Below are 20553 nucleotides of genomic sequence, written 5' to 3' on the forward strand. Positions count from 1 at the left end.
CAGTCCAGGTGAATAGTGGCCAAACTCAGAAGACAACACTTTATAAGTTGTTATAGAAGGTCTGCATCTTAAAGATACACTTGAAATGTAACAGAGGTGACCAGAGAGGGAAAAACACTTAAGAGGTTTTTAAGTAGTACTTACTCATGCAGGACTTGTAATTTGGTTATTAGGGTGAATGGTTGGCCCAATTATGAGTCCAACCTCCTGGGTCATAAATATACCGGTCTCTTCTTTAGTGGAAAGTGCCTATGCAATTTTTTAGCTTGTTTTATGGTCTGCTAGAAGAACAGTAATGGCTCCTCAATAAACTGCACAGTACAGTATTTTCCATAGTTTTTTAATCATCTAAAATGTGCAGCAACTTATATTCCTAATTAAAGTATTGATCCAATTAAACGCTTGGTTATGTAATTTGGCTAATTTAACCCCATACATCATAATGTATCATAATCATAAAGGTTGTAGTAATCATTATAAACATGACACTGAACACTGAAGTTTAAGATTTTTTTTTTTTTAATAATCTTGATAAAATCATAAAAGAGAATGTTCAGCACAATACATTTACAATATCCAAGCAACTTCTTATTAAAGTGAGCATTTTACAGCAAAAAGGCACTACTTATGGTGCATTTTAACGGTGTTTATGTTAAGCTGAAAATAAAGAACTAAAAAATTAACTACAAACACAGATTCGAGAACACAAACAGCTTTATTATTTGTAATAAGAGACATACAGTGTGTATTTATATTAATACAGTGTGCGCCTGGTAAGCACGAGTGTGAATGGGTTTTTCAATGTTCTACAGGTTTGGTCCCGGCATTCTTACAGTGACAGGGGTTGTACTTTTTCTCTAGCAAACCTAAATCACCGCTGCAGACCCCTGAATATAATTCTACAAACTCCAAGTCCATTTCTTTCTGGATCTGTCTCTTCTACAGTCTTCACTTCACAACATACGTCAGCACTTTCTAAAGAACTTCAGGCCCTTTCCAATCAGTCAACCCTTGGGACAACAGCACAAACTAATCTGATCTTGGAGTTTTATGAAATTACTGACAAACACAAAATGGAGGAAAACAGAAACTAAAGGAAAACATAAAAAAAGATACATCAAAGATGCTATACAATAAGTACACACAATACCATAAGAAACTCCAAAGTTCCCCACAATGGCTGGGGGATTTGTTCTGTGTAACACTGGCAGTTCTACTACTGTGCAGCCAACTTCCTTATGTTGATGATCAGGCGTTTGCTGTATTCTCGGTGGTCAACTGGCTTGACGTCCACCACTGTCACTTTGATGCGAGATTCATCCTATCAAGACAAAACAAAAGGTATTAGCATCCATGTCCCCAAATTTTCCAATTCATCCCCATCCAAGAGCAGTCGTAAGGTCTCCTATGGGAACAAATGTTTTCTGTTTTCTGAGTTATGTTCATGAAACAAGTAGAAACAAGGAATGAACCTGGGATGGAAAAATATGGTGTGGAGGCACAAGCTAAGAATAACCTGTAAATAGACTACAATCACAATTTTGGAAAAATTATGAGTATCTTCTAATGCCCCCTGTGGAAATGCCACACCATTAGTTTAACCTAAAAACCTATTTAGCCACAACTGCAGGCATTAAACATCTTTAAATGTGATATTGCCTCAGAGGTAAAGGGCAGATTAACTGTAAATCTGCCATACATTAATAAGCTTTAATATATTCTTTCCCATTAAGACCCACAGGAAGCTGAAGCAAATAAATGAAACTGCATAAGCAGCATTTTGAAGAGTTTGTTTTGGCATTGCAGGACTAGGTCTAGCACAATCTTTAAAGCTGAAAGCAGATGATAAGCAAAAGACAATCCTCCAACAAATTCTAGCCATCTTGTAGTAGTGATTTGCAGATTTAATCTTCCTTCTGAGTGCTTGATGGCATCAAACCTAACTAACCAAATACACTTCAGCTTCAAACCACTGACCGCATATTTCTCAGAGATAAACCCCTGGACATATCTTCCTAGAACCCAGGCAGTCAATCCTACGCAAATCCACATTAGTTTTGCTCTCTGAGCACTGGACTGTGATGTAAAGCAAAAGTTCATAGCCCGTAATAGTTTGACAATGCTGTTCTATTCTATCACATATTAAAAAATCTTCCACAAAATCAAAAAATGTCACAAACAGCCTGTATATTTTAACAGACAGAGCAGCAATACGAAAGATGAGCAGCAATCTAAACGCAAACAAATTAATGCATACTAAATGACTATGAAACAAGACAGCTTTCTATTAATTTCTACTTATTGCAACTTGCTTTTGTCTCAATTACAATTAGATCATCTGCAGAAGACAAAATTTCAAACTGGAACAAAAAGGAAAGAGATTTGTTAGCTTCAATCTGGATTGAGAGGCAGCACACACCTGGGATTCACAACTTGTGTACACATAAATCTGTTCTGACATTTGGGTTATTCAAATAATAATTTACACTCAAGTAATTATCAAAACACGTTCCAATTACATTCCCAATAGCTTTGGCCAATGAATTTACAAATAAAATATAATTAATAAAAAATAATTATACAAACATATTAATCATCAACTGTCCCACATTTCCAACTAATGAAGAGAGCTAAAATACCCATTACGTTTAAGATTTTATAAAGATAAATAAATAAAATAATAAATATAAATATTTACAAAATATACACACATATATATAAAATTCCAGGTTTAATTTTGAGATGTAACATGAATCTCAACTCTGATAATAAGAAAAAAGTTAATAGAAGAAAATGCTCAAATGTTGTTTTCTGCATTAGGTTTGTGAGCAGGTGCGTTTGAGGAAGACAGATGGAGTAGGTGGTGTTCTTGGCTTCAGGTTCACAGAAACAACCCAAACATCCTCAATATTCACAGCTAATCTATCAACATTGTTCTCACATGACTCTTGTGTAGCACATCATGCGGAGAAAGAACAAGGCGCAGAGCAATTTTCATCAGCAGCACTGTGATGGATGGGGCGGCAGAGATGCTGCGTCAATTTCCATAAACCTCACTCACATCAAAATTTGCAAAAATCATTGTTATACACGTTTTGCTCAACTTTGGAAAAAATTCCTTCATCCCTGTTTTGTATGCAATTTCAGCTAAATATTTTGCCTTAGAAAGTAACAATTGGGGGGATGGGGGGCGATATACAGTAGGTGTCTTCAACATGTTTTAGGTCAAAAACCCCTTTGGTGGATAGAGCGATGGAGCAGTTTGTTACAGTATAAAACGTGTGCCATTTTACACCTAGTCTATAATAATGAGCATATATTTATGTACATTTCAGTTAAAATGGTTTAAAAGAAGTCTATTATGTGCATCAAAGCTGCATTTATTGACTAGAAACACAGTTATTTTGAATTAGAATTTCACAATATTACTGTTTTCTATCAAGACTATATTTTAAAATCTAATTAATTCCTGTCATGGCAGAGCTGAATTTTCAGCACTTTCGTATGACATGATCCTTCAGAAATCATTCTAATATACTGATTTTCTGCTATAAAAAAAAAAAAAAAACTATTTTTTTAGGCTCTTCAATAGAAATTGAAAAAAGAACAGTGTTTATTTAAAATAGAAACCATTTGGAACACAATTAATGCATTTACTGTCACTTTTGATCTATTTAATGCATGCTTTCTGTATACAAGTTTTCATTTCTAAAACAAGAATCACCTTGTTGACACCAAACTTTTAAAATTTAATGTAATGCATAGATTTCAAATCCATAAAAATAATCACTGATGTACGAATTTATATTTAAATTTTACTTACTATATTTTAATGTGTGAGGGACAATTAATTTTTCATAAAAAGTTAGTATGAGATTCATCTGTAATTGCCAAATACACCCTGCTGTACCACCATGGCCCACATGTGGAATTGTGGATTTTTTCTGTTAAACTCACATTGTAGGTCTCCATCTTCACTCGGTTCCGGAAGACAAAAGTATTGAAGTTTGCATGCTGAAAGACCTCATCAAATGCAGCTTCGTTCTGTAAAAGCAAGGCAAGACAATAATATAAGAGGATTACAAACAACACATTGTAAAAGAACAATGTTTGTCTCAATGTAAAACACTTTGAAAGATTGAATCAAACTCTTGGTGTAAGACTTTGTTAAAAATCCTTGGCCTTTAAAGCCTATTTCATAAACGCCACAGAAAGAACTCCAATTCAGACAAAATGTGCTGCTTCTTAGAGCGTCTTTATAATATGCTGGCCAATACTCGTCCACACTTCCATGTACCCCACGGATGGAAAACATAAAAATGAGAAGCAGACAGGAAAAAGAAACTCACTGAGTCCTTGAGTTGGCCGAGATAACCTGCGTTTTGGCCCAGGAGGGTCTCTGCACTGTCCTGGAAGCAAGTCACCCATTGGTTGTCCCCAAAATCAGCAACGTTGGCCTGACAGAATGAAAGGACAATTGATAAAAAGCACAAAACAATCATTTCACTCCTAGCTGGCCAGAAGTCACGTCCAACGGATAAAGGCCAGACTGAATCGACAAATTTGGTGACGAGGATCTGAAAAATGAGAGGCCATGCACATCAGATCCAGTGTTAAAGACAGCAATGTCTGGATGCTAGAGTCTAAATGGAGTTATAACATTTTAAAGGTTTTTTTTTTTGGGCTGCAAACTAGCAGCAAAATTTATTTGCCCATTTCTATCCTGTCCTGGAATTTGAGATGCAGCTTTTAAATACAAAAAGGGGCAATCAACAAAACAACGTCTGAACAGAAGGTGGCCTCCAATGAACGATGCATTTAGAACAGGAAAACAACAACAAACTCTGGTTACTAATTAGTTTCAGAAATTACTATTTTCAAAGAGCAGAAAGTGGATGGCAGAGACATTTATTTTAGGACAACCAGAGAATACTGACTGGAGGAGGTTAATGTGTTATTTCAGAAGAGACAGGGGAGCCAAGGGCAAGTCCCTTACCGAGAGCATGAGACGGTATTTGAAGTCGGGGAACTCTTTGTCGCATTTCTCACAGCGGTACATGCCATTCTGCTGGTCCACCACCTTCTTGTTGCAGTCTTTACTGGAACAGGCCTGATACAAGCAGTTCTCTTTACGGATGTAGACTATGGTGGCGATGCAAGAGAAATAATCAGCCTGGGAAGAGAAGACCATTGACATTGCTTAAAAATTAAACATTTTATACAAGCGCAAAAGGAGACAGTACTGTTTCTGCAACACAAAGCTGATTCTTATAAACACAGTAGAAGTTTATTACCATTTTGCACTATAGTAAAGACAGAGTTGGTGTGTCCAAATTTCTGACTGGTACTGCACCTTCTAACTCTCACTTCTATGGTATAAAATCCCTAATGTTGTTTGTTAGGTGGCAGACGCAGAACTTGCATAACATGATATATTGTTTAAAAAAGAAAAACTAATTGCAACGTGCCTGCAAAATGGGCCAAGCAGAAAGGCAAAACAAAAACTCGCCTATATTCATTTAAAAGTGGGATGTGCAAAACCAGAGATATGGATAAACATTAAAAGTGCTTCAGAACGGGGCTGAAGGCAGAAGGGAAACAGCAGCCATAGAGCACCTGGAGGGGAGGTCAAAGGCTCTGTGCTAAATGTATGCAGAAGAGACAATGGGGAGACAGGAAGTGCACAGCCACTGGGGCTGGAGATGAAAAGGAATTATTTTGTGCAGTTGACACTTCCTGCGAAGACGGTACACACAAGCTTTAGAGGAACAGACACCATGTTTTTCTTGTGAGAATCATTAGATAAACTACTGTCTAAGACAAAATAACAGCATAAAGAGTTTGTTTGCATCTAAAAAAAAACATTTTAATGTTGATTACATTGATCAAGCTCAACCATTCAGGCCTTTTATCAAAGGTATTGCAAGCAAAAAGGTCAACCACGCATTTCTTTAATTTATGGGAAATACTTTTATCAACTACAAACCAACATTTGGTCCTAAACATTCCAAAACCTACTGATTGCTTGCTTAAAATCAATACTTGTACCAGTGTTGTGAATTTTGTCTTGTGTTTATTTTGGAATTTTTGTTTATTGCTACAAACAAATAGGTTTTAAAATTGATTTAAACGGGTAACAGGATTGGAAATTCGTATACAATGAATAGAAAATAAAATATGCAATTTCAGGTCCTATTCTGTAGTCTTTTTGTGGAAAATACCTCATCTAGAAGATAGAGGGGGTTCAAATAAAAGAAAAATTGCGTGTTTGATGCCGAGAATCAAAATGAGATTAAACAAAGCCTTGAAGAGTCAGCTAAGTGCACCTTATTGTTTTCCACACATCAAGAAAGAAGATGGAGGACAGACAAGGACATTGTGCATTACAGGGTGAAAAGGGGTCAGTGGCTGCACATGAGCATGACTCTGCTCTTCACAAGGCTCTGGAGAAACACATTAAACCATATCTTTCCTACACAAACACTCATGGCGCCCACGTTTACCCTGGTGATGACAAAAGCACTAAGATGAGATTCTTCAGCACTAACCTACAATGGGCTTATGAAACTCACACTCCTCAGATAATCAGGGCTTGATATTGTCTCATATTTATGCTTTAAAACTGACTTTTTAATGAAATGCAAAAAAAAGGTGCACTACGCCTTTCAGAGGACGGAGAATTCAGCTCACAGTGAATTTATCATCTCTCTTTGGACCATAATCTATACAGAGCCTCTGGCAAAGTCTTAACCCCATATTTTTTAAGGAAATGGGATACAAAAACAACAACAAATGGCAAAAACGTGTTACTACTGTAATTGATTTCTCTTCTAACAGGTTTACTGCTGACCATCCAGTTGTTTCACTTTGAGAATTCGACCCCAATTAACTTCTCAAAGGGCTGGAATTGATATTCAGTGTCACTTCAAATAAATAAAAAGCTTCCCGGGAAAAAATCCATCTGAACATTTCCACCTCTCTGAAATACAATAATTAATCCAGTAAATACCTATGTAATTATTGTAACATTCGGTTGGTAGATAAATGGGTCCTCATAGAGGGGGCAGAGCATAATTTTTTTTCTAGCTGCCAGGCAATATGGCTGACAATTTCATTTTTTTTTTTTTTTGTAATACAACAAAGCAGCAGTTTGGGAAGTCAGAGTAAAGTCATTTATTTAGTTCCATTATCATAGATGGGGAAAAAAAAAATCAGATGTTAAAGCACCATTAATTGAATCAAACATGAAAATCTCGTTACCAGTACATTTAAAAATTGACATTTTTTATAAGAACTTTTTCTATTCCCAATGCAGTTTCCATAATTTTTGATCAATGCATTTCCATGAGTTTTCTGATTTTAACTATTCATTCCGGATAAGAGCGGATAAGAAATTTTCAAAGCATTATTTTTATAAAGATTTCCAAAAGCACAACACCTTGTTGATTAAATCTTTTAGAAATGAATTTAACAAATTCATCAAATTAAAAATAAAATAAAAAATAAAATCTACATTCACAACAGAAATATCCATTAATTATCCAGGCCTTGAAATCTTAAAACTCCCTTAAGGGCCAGGTATTAGAAAAAATGGTAAAGTTTGTTACAAAAACTTAAATCATGCATCAGTGCTTGACAACACCACCAATGTGCAACACTTCAGTAGCAGTCTGGACAATAACTCAATAACTCACAGACAACCCATTTACTTCAGAAATGTATAATGCAGACAAAACAGTCTTGTTTTCTTTCTGCTTTAATAATTGATTTCTAATAATTCATAACTTATGTAAAAACAGTCCTCCCATATTTCACACACTCATCTGATATTGTGGCTGCATTCTGCACTTTCATTTTTGGGTGAACTAACCCTTAAAGTAAATAAACAAAATGCATTATTTAAAACTGATTACATTGATAAAACAAAAATAATTGAATTATATACTTAATTTATAATAATATGCAAATTTAATTTAGAAAAGGCCACATGCCAACTTTGTTATTATTTAAATTCCTAAGCTGTAGTATTTTAATAGTCATCTATAATTGGCAATTAATATAATATAATCTCTGGTACTGGTATCAACTACTAAAACGCTGGTATCGTGACAAAACTACTCCCATGTATACGACAGAAAAACCAAAAATAGGCAGCAGACAAGGTCAGATTTATTATGCAGCTTATCTGTAGTATAATCTCTTAATTATTAGGCTTAGTAAATGGAGTCCTGGTAATCTCCATTCTCTATCTCCAGTGCTGAATATGAGCAATGCTTAAGTACACACCTTGGGAAGATGGGAAGGGCATTACAATGCATGATTAATGAGCAGAGAGAAAAGTAACAGTGTAGCTAAATGACTGCATCTGTCTCTTTTGTTTCAGAACACGTGTCACGCAGGAACGACTGATTACAACTAATCAGATGAACAGACAATGAGACACCCTAATAAAAGTGATGCTCCACAAGACAAGGGATTTCTAAAAAGGGTCATATTTATGGCTTAATCATTTCATCTTATGTTTTTTTTTTTTATATAAGGCCATTTTCCATCCTCTCTGTGACCCTTAGAATTAAACAGGCTGTTCATTGCTGCAGATTTGCTACATGCATATAAAGTTTGCTATATACTACATTATAATAAGCACTGTTAAAGGGACACTCCACCCCAAAATGAAAATTTTGTCATTAATCACTTACACCCATGGCATTCCAGCTTGAATTGAATTCCAAACCCGTAAAAGTTTTGTTTGTCTTTGGAACACAATTTAAGATCTTTTGGATGAAAACCGGGAGGCTTGTGACTGTCTCATAGACTGCCAAGTAAATTACACTGTCAAGGTCCAGAAAATTGTGTTCCAAAGATGAATTAAGCTTTTACAGGTTTGGAATGACATATGGGGGTAAGTGATTAATGACAAAATTTTCATTTTGGGGTGGAGTATCCCTTTAATGTGTAAATGTGGACAGTCAAGTGTTGTAGGTTTCTGACGTTAGAATTCCAACTATTTTAGAATGAGCCTTTTTAGACCAGAAAAAACTTGCCCTCATCACAAGATCCCTTTAAAATATTTATTTATAAAACATAAATTTGCGATAGAAACTTAATTTTATGAAAATATTATATAAATAAAAGTAAATAAATTAAATATATGCAATTGTCTGGAAATGTATTCTTATTTGTTAATGTGTGGCGCCATACTTTGTCTCCATGTCCCAAGTGCTCATTCTTGACTTCCGCCAGGGTCTTCCAGTTTGTGTTTCCACCACCACCACCAGGTCCTCTTAACTCGGTCATCGACTGTCCATCTATAGCATGTCCTTCCTTATCATACCTGTAAACAAATAAGACAAAAAAATAAATAATGCTTAGCCTCTAATGCTGTCACCTATCAAAAAACAAATCAGTCAGACATCTGTTCATCTCTACATACAAGCAATAGCTCATCTGTTCAGGCAGATAAGTAGCTGATATCTTAACTAGATCTACAGAGACAGAGAGAGATCGGCTTTAGCTAGGGAAAAACAGCAGCAGCAGCCACAGAGACGCTGGGGGCTACTTGTGAAATGAATCAACAGTGTAGGAATGGTTCAGGGAGATGGGGTCAGGGCTGCAATGGTGAAATCAGAAACCCATTTTCACTTATGCTCCAGACTGGCTGGAAAGACGAGGTTGGAGAGACAGAACAAAAAAAACTAAGCTTATTTAGGATGAAGCAGTGTGTCTGAGGAATCGATACAGCATTATAATCTAGAGACCACAGGCCTGGTTAACGGAGGAGTAGGATGGGGTGGATCAGTAAATACAAGGGTTCAGGGCTTGTTCTGGGAGGCACGACTAATTGAAAATATCCACGTAAATAGACAAGCGTGTGGCCCTGGCTGCTTGTGCTGTGCTTGCCAAATGAAAAATGGGTTGAATTCTAAAGCATGGTCTCTAACCTTAATTTTCAGCTTCTTTATTATATGACCGCACTTATGTACTTGCCAGAATAATTCCCTAAATATAGCTCTAGTTGTGCGTTGCAAAAAGGATCAGCCTACTTCTGATTAAAAAAAGATTTCTTTTTTCCCCAGTGTTTTCAGCACACTTCAATGAAAAGTGGATATTCAGAAAAGGCAAGCATATTCATGAAACTAATTGTGAATCTTGTGAATGAGACAAAAATAAACACAGCAGAATGAAACAAACGCTTCACATGGCCAAGACCTGATGGTGTGCGGTAATTGGCAGACTGAGCCTGAATGTATGGATGATGGGCGGTGCCATCAAGGCAGAATGAACACCGGAGGAGTGTGCTTTAGAGCAGTGGAGTGATAGGCTGGCGCTCAGTGCAGCGTGTCTGAACTGAGCCGAGCAGACAACAAGAGGAAAGCAGCAAGATTGAGCACTGAACAGACTTGACATGAAATACTCGTGACAGGAATAGTAAGAGAGGCAAGAAAATTAGGAATCTATGAAGGAATGTCATTAACAAGTCTTGGTTGAGTAACGTTTCTCAACCGCTTGGAAAAATTGCAGTTTTTGAAAATATGTGATATTTAAGATTAGTTAAAAAGTTTCAGCTCGTTTCTCACATATTGCTACTGTATGGCATCAGAACACTTAGAATATAAACACTCCAGTCATACAGATTGCTTTTATGGAACTTGGCAGTATAAAGCCTTTTCTGCTATTTGGAAAAGCTTTAAAGAAAATAACACTGGGGTGGAATGATATGGGGTGAGTAAACAATACCATTTTCATTCTTGCTCATGGGTGAGCCAAGCGGAGGACCCCAAAAATGTATTTAAACAAAACTGTCACTAAAACTAGTGAGCCCTGCTTAATATCTCAAATTGAGTTTGATGGAGACATCTAGTGTAAGTACAGGGAGTGCAAGCACAGAGAGACTCCTGGGTTTGTGTTGCTTTATTCCTCATGCTGGTCTGAAGGCTCTGACAGGTGGGGTGGAGGCAAGGAGAGGTTCCGCTGCCTCTGAGAAGTCTGTCAAAAATGAGCCAGTCAATGTAATTGGCAACCTATGAGTAAGAGTGCATCAGTGAATGAGAATGAATGATAATGAACAGGGTGAGAGTGGCAGAGTGAGAAAGAACGACGGGAGGCGTGACTGATGGTGGAGTATGAAGTCCACACTGAAGGAGGAGCAGACTAACAGTGGTCCTAATCTCTGACGCCATCTACTGGACAAAAGATGACTTGCATCAAAATGCTGACATAACCATCTTCTAGTATCATTAAGGGTTAGTCTATATATTTTATGGAAGCTTTGGCCAAATATTTACACTGACTGCTACACTAAAACCAATCGGGGCGACAAAGAGCAACTGCTTGCATGTTAAACATTTTAGAGCCGAGCATTGAAAGAACAATACATATTCAAATGCCTATGACTTCCCAGGCGTCACAAATTTAAAATTCCCTGATGTGTCAAACGATATTTCCAAAGATCAAAAAAAAAAATTATCCATTGCTAAAATCTATTACCAATCTAAGATAATACAGTCAGAACCATGTCTCATTCATGGATTATTTGCATTAAACAATCACAAAAATAGGTAGGAACACACATTAAATATTCCTTCAATTACTGCACAATAACTTCAGAAGAAACAAAACACCCACATTATCTTGAAGTGCCAAATTACACAAACCCAGAAATTCAACTCCATGAGGACCAGACTTCAAGGTTAAATCCCACTAGGCCTACAGCTTAGCAGAACTAAAATGGACACAGTCATTGAAGTCAACATAGTAGTGTTCACACATTTTACTCACATTGAGCATTTTCAAGTAATACAGGATATGCAACTTAATAAAATTCAAGGGAAAAAAGCAAAAACAGTTTTTTTGCAAGAGTGCTTAGTGCTTGGGGTTGAGGTGGTACTCATCTTTCTAGCACATTATTTTTAACCACTGGTGGCATTAAATGGACTATAACAGATGTAAAATAAAGTTACAACTTTAAGAGGTCTCTGAAGTAGAAAACTGGCACAATGTGTCAAGAGGCTGAATGAATCCTCATGCTGCAGACCTCAACAACACCTCCAGGTTCAAAACAGCACTTACTGCAGCTCTACTAATTGAAGGGCATCTATCGATTCCACAGTGGCCCATTGGACCTTTAGAAAGCTGGCCAAGAGGCCATATACTGCACATTGGCCCATGATATGAAAGCTCATTATCTCTGGCTCTCCAAGTGAAAAGAGGACAGACGTGAGCCCAGAGACTAAGTAGTTGAACTAACCTACAACTGGATCAGCAAAACTGAAGTTCTGAAATGTCGCTGACAAAGAGCATTTTTAAATGCAAGGAAATACGCCTGTCCAAGCCCTACGCACAGCCATGCATAGAAACCAGAAGCTTCGAGCTGGCACTCTGGGATTTTAAGGAAAGCTGCTGTGAGAACACAACCTCTCCACTACCTCACCCCGCTGTGTTCAGTCACATTCCACTACCCTCATTATGTAATTGAAGCCTTCAGACCGCCCCACACAAATAATTAGCATATCAAACTTGTAGACTAGAGGCTGGTGAAACAGAGGTTTTAATCGCTTGTCAAAATGTGCAAAAAAAATAAAATAAAAAGAGTGGCAGAAAATAAAGTGAAATGTAACTCTGCAGCCCTGTTATGCACCGCTTTGATCTTATTTCCCTTCAAGGCTGGGGGTCTGTGTTACTGGTAGGTAAATAAATGGAGCACACGGAGAGGAATTGATTGAAACCTGCAGGGAGAATGAAGAGAGACACTACTACCTGGCTTCGGCCAGGTAGGCTGTTAAGCCCAGAACACAACCCAACGGTCGTTTTTGTTCGTCGGCCGACTAAGTTTTCTCAGTGTGTTCCGCACCATTGGCTGAAGTTGGTCCTCATCGGCTTTTTTTTAGCCGATTCGACATGTTGAATCGGCGTCAGAGCTCATCGGTCAGTTGGGCCAGCTGATCGTTCTGATTGGCTGTTCAGATGGCGAACCAGTGCACGAGAAAAAAAAAAATGCAGAACCAACGTGCTACCTGGCCGTCAGGTGTCAAGCATCGGCTTGGTGTGTCAGGGCAACTTTGGACCTAGACGCTGCCAACCTGAGCCGACCCTGCAGTCTGCTTTCGTCGTCACTAGTTCGTCGGCGAGAATGGATTGTTAACAGGTAAGGAGGAAGGATTAGTCAGTGTGGCACTATAACAAACAGGGTTAAGTGAGGTTTAAAGCTGAATAACACTTCATGAGTAGCAACACAGACCATTTAAAGAGATAGTTCATTCAAATTAAATTGGTCATTTACTCATCCTCATTTCATTCCAATTAAACCTGTATGATTTTATTCTATTTTGAAGAATGTTGGAATTGAAAACTAGTGAAAACTTTGTGTGTTCATGTCACTTCATAGTGTGATACATATGCACGCATCTTTTATGCTCTTTTTTTAAACTACTATTAAACTGGGCAAAAGTGGAATATACTTTTTATTTGCAAGTGGAACTGCTCCACAATGAAAATTATTTATGAATATATAAAGTTTTAGTGGTGCACTTCATTATTCATACTATTTTATTATGAAACAGTAGAAAATGTAGTTAATAATGCAAAATTTGTGAACTGAGATGATCCCAGGTCATCAACCACTTTTACATAAAACTCTATTGTAATTGGAAAAATGCATTCTAAATGCATTTACATGACAATTTCGGTTTACAACTGAAAGTGTGCAATGATTGTTGTTCACTCAAATAATCACAATCTGGTGATTATGTAATAACTGTGACAGGTCTATCGGAGATATTTTAAGATTTATAATTATATATTTGGCAGTCCCAAAAAACATCGAAATTGGCAAGATAAAGCAGAGGAGAACATTAAATGAGTCATAACAGTTTTTCAAATACTTCAGTAGCCAATAAGATATACAAGGATTAAGACAGCTCCTGTGCTTGAAAAACACAGGCAGCCATAATATACTTGGCGCTGCTGCCTTGTATGCAAGTATTTATAACACCACCATCTCTCAACAAGGCATTCAGTGCCGTTGTTTCCCCATCTTCCTTGTCTCACATTCCCAGAGCAGAAATAAACATTCCTGTTCTCAAAGGAACCAAGTCACACGAGTCCACCAGGGGAAACTGAACATCTTGGCAGGGGATTAGCCATGATTTGCATTCCTATATCAGCCTGAATGCACAGCCCACCAGAGCACCGCTGATAGAGCTAATCTTGATATCAAAGGCATGAGCATGATCACCATGTCGGAGTTCTAGAGTGTGCATTTTAGTGTCTGCTCTCTGCTCGTCCCAATTCTCACAAGTGGAGAAATAAAAACAGAGCGCATCTGTTTCCTCTAGGACAAACACTTAACAACAGACAACCCTCTACATTGCAAGTAATGAAATAAATTCTCAGATTTTACTCGCCAGTGTGTGAGGTGGAAGCCAAATATAAGTTTAGCACAGATATATTTTCACTCACAGTACACTCTGACTGAGCGCTTCAACGTTTCACTCGATGTCAAGCGATCTGTGATATTTTTTAGTTCATCTCAATGGATGCGCAGCGCACCTGTATTTCCGTAAACTCTAGTGTAACGGCGCACGACTCACCATCGATTTGTCTCACACACGCAGAGAGAGAGAGAATTGACGCGCTACACATAAATGATATACTTTGTTATATTTTCCTGTCAAAATAACGGTGTTCCTTTGAAATTCTTAAGCTTTTAAGAACTGCCGGGTTTTCCGGTAGTGGGCGGAACTAATGCGCAAACGGCAATCTCACTGGCTGGTGCTCACCTATTATTGTCCCTGTTTTGATTTCAGCAAATCAGTTCGAGCAAATGCACACAACCCGATTCATATTCATGAATCATTAATCTTAAGTATTATCTTATCAGTATTTTTGTTAGTTTTTTCCCAATTTTATTTCACAAACACTGAATGACCAAAAAGCACCAGCACCAGTCCAGTTAAAATGATTAATATGCATTCAAAGATAGTTATCAAGTTTGAATTCTAATTACTAAAGTTCTCTCATTAAATACTTGATTATCACATTATAATGCTTGACTGACTGATGTTAAGAGTGTACTTTCAGATATAAAAAAAACGGTGCCATTTTACAAACATTGTATATATACACACATATACACATTATCTCTGAAACAGAGAGAAAAATCACTCACCATCCCCGCAGTTTGTATGCCTCAGGAATGTCAGGGTTGATCATGACCGTGCTGCTGTAGAGAGTGGAGAGAGAACGCCCACCGAAGTCAGACAATCTTGCTCCCTTAATGGCCAAGATAGGCTGCCCACTGCCATCAAACGTCTCTGCCTGGAGATTGAGGGAAGGAAAAGAGAAATACTTAAGCACTGAACAGCTGCTCATACTCCTTCTACAGTCTGATATTTTTCTTGCAAGCGGCAGTGCAAATGATCCATAAGTTTTTGCCATCTAATTGGTCTTTTATGGCAAATCCTGATTGGATGAGAATGGCTGACATGCCAAATAAAAGCCGACATCTGGCAGCCGTAATGGGAGAGGGAAGTTTCTCCAAATGCTTGACAAAAACATCATCTGGTACAAGTGTTTAGGGCTGGATGTCACTGTTTGCATGAGGATTCCAGTCAGCTGAGATAACACTACCATCCAAATGTTTGAAGTCCATAATTTATTTTTATGCTTTCTTTTTTGAAAGAAACTAATACTTTTATTCAGCAAGTATGTATTAAATTGATTAAAAATGGCAGTAAAGACATTTACATTTCAAAAGATTTCCATTTCAAATAAGAGCTGTTCTTTTGAACTTGCTATTCATCAAGACAAATAAAAGTAAAGTTATTCTGCTTAATATTTTGATAGAAACAACACTGATACTAAATATGAATATCAAAAATGCCAAAATTGTTTCTTGAACACCAAATCGGTATATTACAATGAAGGATGATTTCTAATGTGAAACATTTATGCAACTTCATGGTCCACAGAAAAATAATAATATACAAGGCACCGAATAATGTAAAATGAATAAAGATTGATCTGATCCCTTACGTACATCGTTACCCCACATGGTGAGCTGGATGACTTTGCCGGACATGTCCATCAGTTGGATGTTCCTCTTTGAAACCTCACGGCTGTTCTTGGTCATGATGCGCGTCACATCCTCTGTGTTTTTACACACTGCAATCACATCTGCAATCACACACACCACGTGGGTTTACAACACTGCTACTCCCCCCAATTTATCAACAGTCAATAGGTTTGGGATGACTATACCACTCATCCAGACTGTAATTCCACAACACCCGTCAATGCTCCAATAACAGCGCGCCATCTTAATCCTCTCATATCAGAAGCCTTTATGAATCATTCAGCTTCCATTAGGAGCATTTCACAAATCACTGCCAGAACCTGACTCAAATCTCGGATAAGAAATATGCCTGCTGCAGCTCGGTGTGCACCGACTGCCATTACCATAATTAGAGGCATGCTTATTGACTTCATTCTACCAGAGACAGCATCTTTCTCCTCTGGTTCTGCTAGAACCCGACAGGGACACAAAGTCAATCTGCGCCACAGGCCATTACTGTCATAAGCATTATTAATATTGCGTTCATCATCAATGCTATAATTACCACAACCTCCTGGGTCTCAACACATTTGTTACAGAGAGCTGTGCTACTGTCTCAGTCGCAGTTAATTATTAAAATGCTGGTTACTGATGATGCCAATCGCACATGCCGGGGAGGATGCTCACCTACGATGGTGTCTTTCTCCCGGGTCTCCAGGTCAGCAATGGAAACAAAGTCGCACTGCACCTTGGGGACATCATGGCTGTCCTCACAAGGGATGATGCTTGTCTCGCCATTTAGAGTCATTTCATAGTCATTCTTAAGTGAAGAGAATTGTTTGTTGGCAATCTTCAGGGAGCCTTTAGAGATGTAGTAGACCTGAGGACAACAAGAGGGATGAATCGAGTCATGTTAGCAACACACGTTAAAACTTTATTGTTGAGATCAACTGTGTAGCCGTACTTCCATGCCAAATTAGAAGAGAACATATAACACAACTAAAAATAAAGTAGGCCTTACTTTTCCCTGCTCAATGAGGGAGTAGAATTTGTCCACCTCGTGATTAAATCCAGTTGCTCTAATCTCCCCCTATAATAAATCAAGATAAAAATGTTATTAACACTCTTACAAGCTTCTAATCTGATCACTGATGAAGAATGCTTACGCTTTCATCCACAAGCTCCATGGAGAAGAGCTTCCCATCCCCTTTGGAGTTACTCCATGTGCGGATGGCACTCTTATTGGTGACTCTGGCTCTAACAGTCCATCTGAAGAAAACAACACACTCTTATGAATTATGCGCAACACAATATGTTATGTGACATACAACGGTCAATTGGATTGGAAAGAAAAATATTCAGGGGTGTAGACATGAGATTTAGACTGACTTTGACTGGTATGGATTGAGGCTGGCAATGGGCACAATTTTAGAGCTGCCTCCAGGAGTGTTGGGGGCAGCCATGGGCTTTTTCCCGAAGCTCTGAGCAGAGGGTCTGTTCATTGAACCTAATGAGAGAAGAGGAGAAAACCACACATCACTGCAAAGTTAAAAAAGTGTAATCATAATCAAGGACTTCATAATGCAGCTACTGCATTACAGCTCAGGAACATATTAATACTATAACATAAAAACTGAATACATTTTTATGTTTATTTCCATACCATCACTTCCATTCTGAGGCTGTAATGGACGTACAGTTGGAGCCGGCGCTGTACTCTGCTGTTGCTTTGACTGGCCTACAACACACAAATTAAACATTGCAGGAAAATGAAACATTTCATCACCTTAAATCCCTCTAGACAAGGTGACTGACATAAAAGAACTCAATGCTAAAAACTAAATTTAAAATGTTTTAATATGAGCATAACTAATATAAGTTTACATAAATTTGACATGTAAAATGTACACTTACCCTCCACATAAGGAGTTGGGTCTCCAATTTTTCCTGCCATCTGGTCAGCAGACTTGATCACCTCCATATCCAGTATAACTATCACACGTCTGTGTACAACAAACACAAAAGCTTGATAAGATGCATTAATAAACAATGTTATTGTTCAAAAGTAAGATCTTTTTTTTTTAATAAAGAAATTAATACTTTAATTCAGCAAGTATGGACTGATGAAAAGCGACGGTAAAAAAAAAACATTTATTACTTAACAAAAGTTTTCTATTTCACATAAACACTGTTCTTTCAAACGTTCTATGCAGCAAAAATCATGAAAAAGCATCACAAGGTGTCCACAAAAATATTAAGCAGCTCATCTGTTTTCAACACTGATATTATGAAATGTTTCTTGAGCACCAAATCATAATATCAGAATTCTTTCTGAAGGATCATGAGACAAAATTATTTTAAACTGCATATTATTTTATGATATTAATGATTACTGTATTTTTTGATTAAATAAATGTAAGCTCGGGGAGTATAAGAGGCTTCTTACAAAAACCTTTTTTTATCAAAGTGTATATATATATATATATATATATATATATATATATATATATATATATATAATATATATATATATATATATATATATATTAGATATATAGCAGAGCCACAAATGTATTAAACATCCTAATAATAACAACTGTGAAAATCAGTTCACGATCTGGAGACGAATGCTTACCGTCCATCTTTGAGAACATTAGTGACGCTTCTTTTCAGAATACACACACAGTTAGCGGCCAGCTGGTCTTGCTCAGCCATGGGATTGAGCTGTGTGGAGAGCATGAATGCTGGATGCAAGGGGAAAACGGACAAAAACTATTAAATAATACATGGTGTCAGGTTATTTGCATTTTTATAGAATAGCTGGGGTTTGCATCCCAATGATGAGACAACATTATATCTTAACAGCTAATGAACACAAGCATCACTCACTCCTAACTTTAAAGAAACTCCTTGTCCAAAGTATCCCAATATTGGCTTTCAAACACATAAACACCGAATATGGACATTTATATGTACCTAACAAAAATATATGGCTTTGGTTCTTATGACTATGCAAACATAAAGCCCCACATGTGAACTAAAGTAACAGCTGTTTTGCAAAAGGCTAACAAAACAAGTCCAAAACAACATCCTGGACATGGAAATTCCAATCAATTTAAAGGACAGACATCAAATTAAATTAAAGGAACCTGAAAACTGAGCAAACTTACAGGACATAGTGTGCAGCCCATCACTCATCATGACACGGAAACGGGACAGGCCATTTCCCCCATCAATCTTGCGAATGTTCTGGAAAGAATATGAAACAGAATAAAGCAGACAACCATGAAAAATAAATGGTCTGATGCTTTAACCAAAAAAAGAAACTAAAGCATAAGCAAAAGTGTAAGCAAATAAAATATGATTACTGATTACTACCAAAAATTACTGATATGAACAATGAAAAAAGAGAAACAAACTGATACACCTAAAGTTTCACTTTAGGCCTTTTGAAATGTTACAAATAATGGCTTTCAAACATAAATGTAACATTTCATTTCCCTCGGAAATCACAAAATCTTACTACTGCATTAATGCAATGCATAACTGCAATATCTACACTGACATCACCATCTCTATTATATAAATGTAGAAACAAAATAATTTGATTAACTTGTAAACAGTGTGCAAGAAATCAGACAGTTACCACACACTGCAGAACAGGGTTGCTGACTTCGGTTCCTTTTGTCAGGGACTGAAAAGAAAAAGTGCACAATCACTTAAGAATAATAAAACTTTCAAGCATTACCACAGAAACCAGACCAACAATATTAGCAAATTTAATTCAGATGCCTGCCTTATTTCACCCACATTCAAATCGCGGAGAATATTTTTTTTTAAATAAATAAATAAATTATATATATATATATATATATATATATATATATATATATATATATATATATATATATAACGTTACACTTTCCACGCAGAGTAACTCTGATATTCTTATGATCTGCTTATATAATAATTATATATATTATCTTACTATTTTAATGTATAATTCAAAATGGTTAATTCGTGTATAACAATGAGTTTACATTGAGCGGACAATTTAAACAATCTTTGCTTTTATGCTGTAATGTGTTAGCACGTTACATTTTATTCATTCCATTAAACCTCGTCACATTTAAAACATGCAACCATTGTGAAAATAACTTCATGAAACATTAAAGGCAACGATAATTATTTGATTTGATATTGTTTCACTGTTATAGCGCAAAACCGCAGGATAGAAACTTGCTGGCTAACGCACTTAAGTTAGCGAGCTTATGTTTGCAAAGGATGAAATAACGCTGCTGCCTCATTCTTACCTCAATTGCCCCTTCTGACAATCGAACGGTCATGTTTTCACAAAAATATCGCGAACCGAAGATTAAACCTTGTAATGATACTAAACAACAACCGCCTCTGGTGTTCAGCACTCTCCAGTCTCCTCCCGCCAACTCAGTCCAAACGCGCGAAAGTGCGACACAAGATGACGCGTTTCCCGTTACAAACAA

The 20553-nt window shown here is 37.1% G+C and overlaps 1 protein-coding gene across 1 annotated transcript; it reads right to left on the minus strand.

Moving 5' to 3' along the window:
* Positions 1–696: 696 nt before the first annotated feature.
* On the minus strand, positions 697–20530 carry LOC109056121 (replication protein A 70 kDa DNA-binding subunit). The gene is made up of 17 exons (XM_042771241.1): positions 20365–20530; positions 19698–19745; positions 19222–19300; positions 18687–18795; positions 17966–18054; positions 17715–17789; positions 17441–17558; positions 17218–17320; positions 17073–17141; positions 16739–16931; positions 16037–16173; positions 15167–15315; positions 9202–9334; positions 4997–5173; positions 4350–4457; positions 3958–4044; positions 697–1321 (listed from the first exon to the last, which is right to left on the minus strand). Exons 1-17 carry the CDS (start codon positions 20395–20397, stop codon positions 1217–1219), a joined length of 1812 nt encoding a protein of 603 aa, XP_042627175.1. The 5' UTR covers positions 20398–20530; the 3' UTR covers positions 697–1216.
* Between the last annotated feature and the right edge of the window lie 23 nt (positions 20531–20553).

This window comes from Cyprinus carpio, chromosome A15 (genome assembly GCF_018340385.1).
Source record: "Cyprinus carpio isolate SPL01 chromosome A15, ASM1834038v1, whole genome shotgun sequence".
In the NCBI taxonomy this organism is placed as follows: Eukaryota; Metazoa; Chordata; class Actinopteri; order Cypriniformes; family Cyprinidae; genus Cyprinus; species Cyprinus carpio.

Coding starts and splice junctions, on each gene's coding strand:
- LOC109056121 (XM_042771241.1), bottom strand. CDS start 20,397: ATGACCGTTCGATTGTCAGAAGGGGCAATTGAG. Junction 17,142..17,217: donor TGGAGCTTGTGGATGAAAGC/GTAAGCATTCTT, acceptor GATTTATTATAG/GGGGAGATTAGAGCAACTGG. Junction 16,174..16,738: donor GGAGAAAGACACCATCGTAG/GTGAGCATCCTC, acceptor GTGTGATTGCAG/ATGTGATTGCAGTGTGTAAA.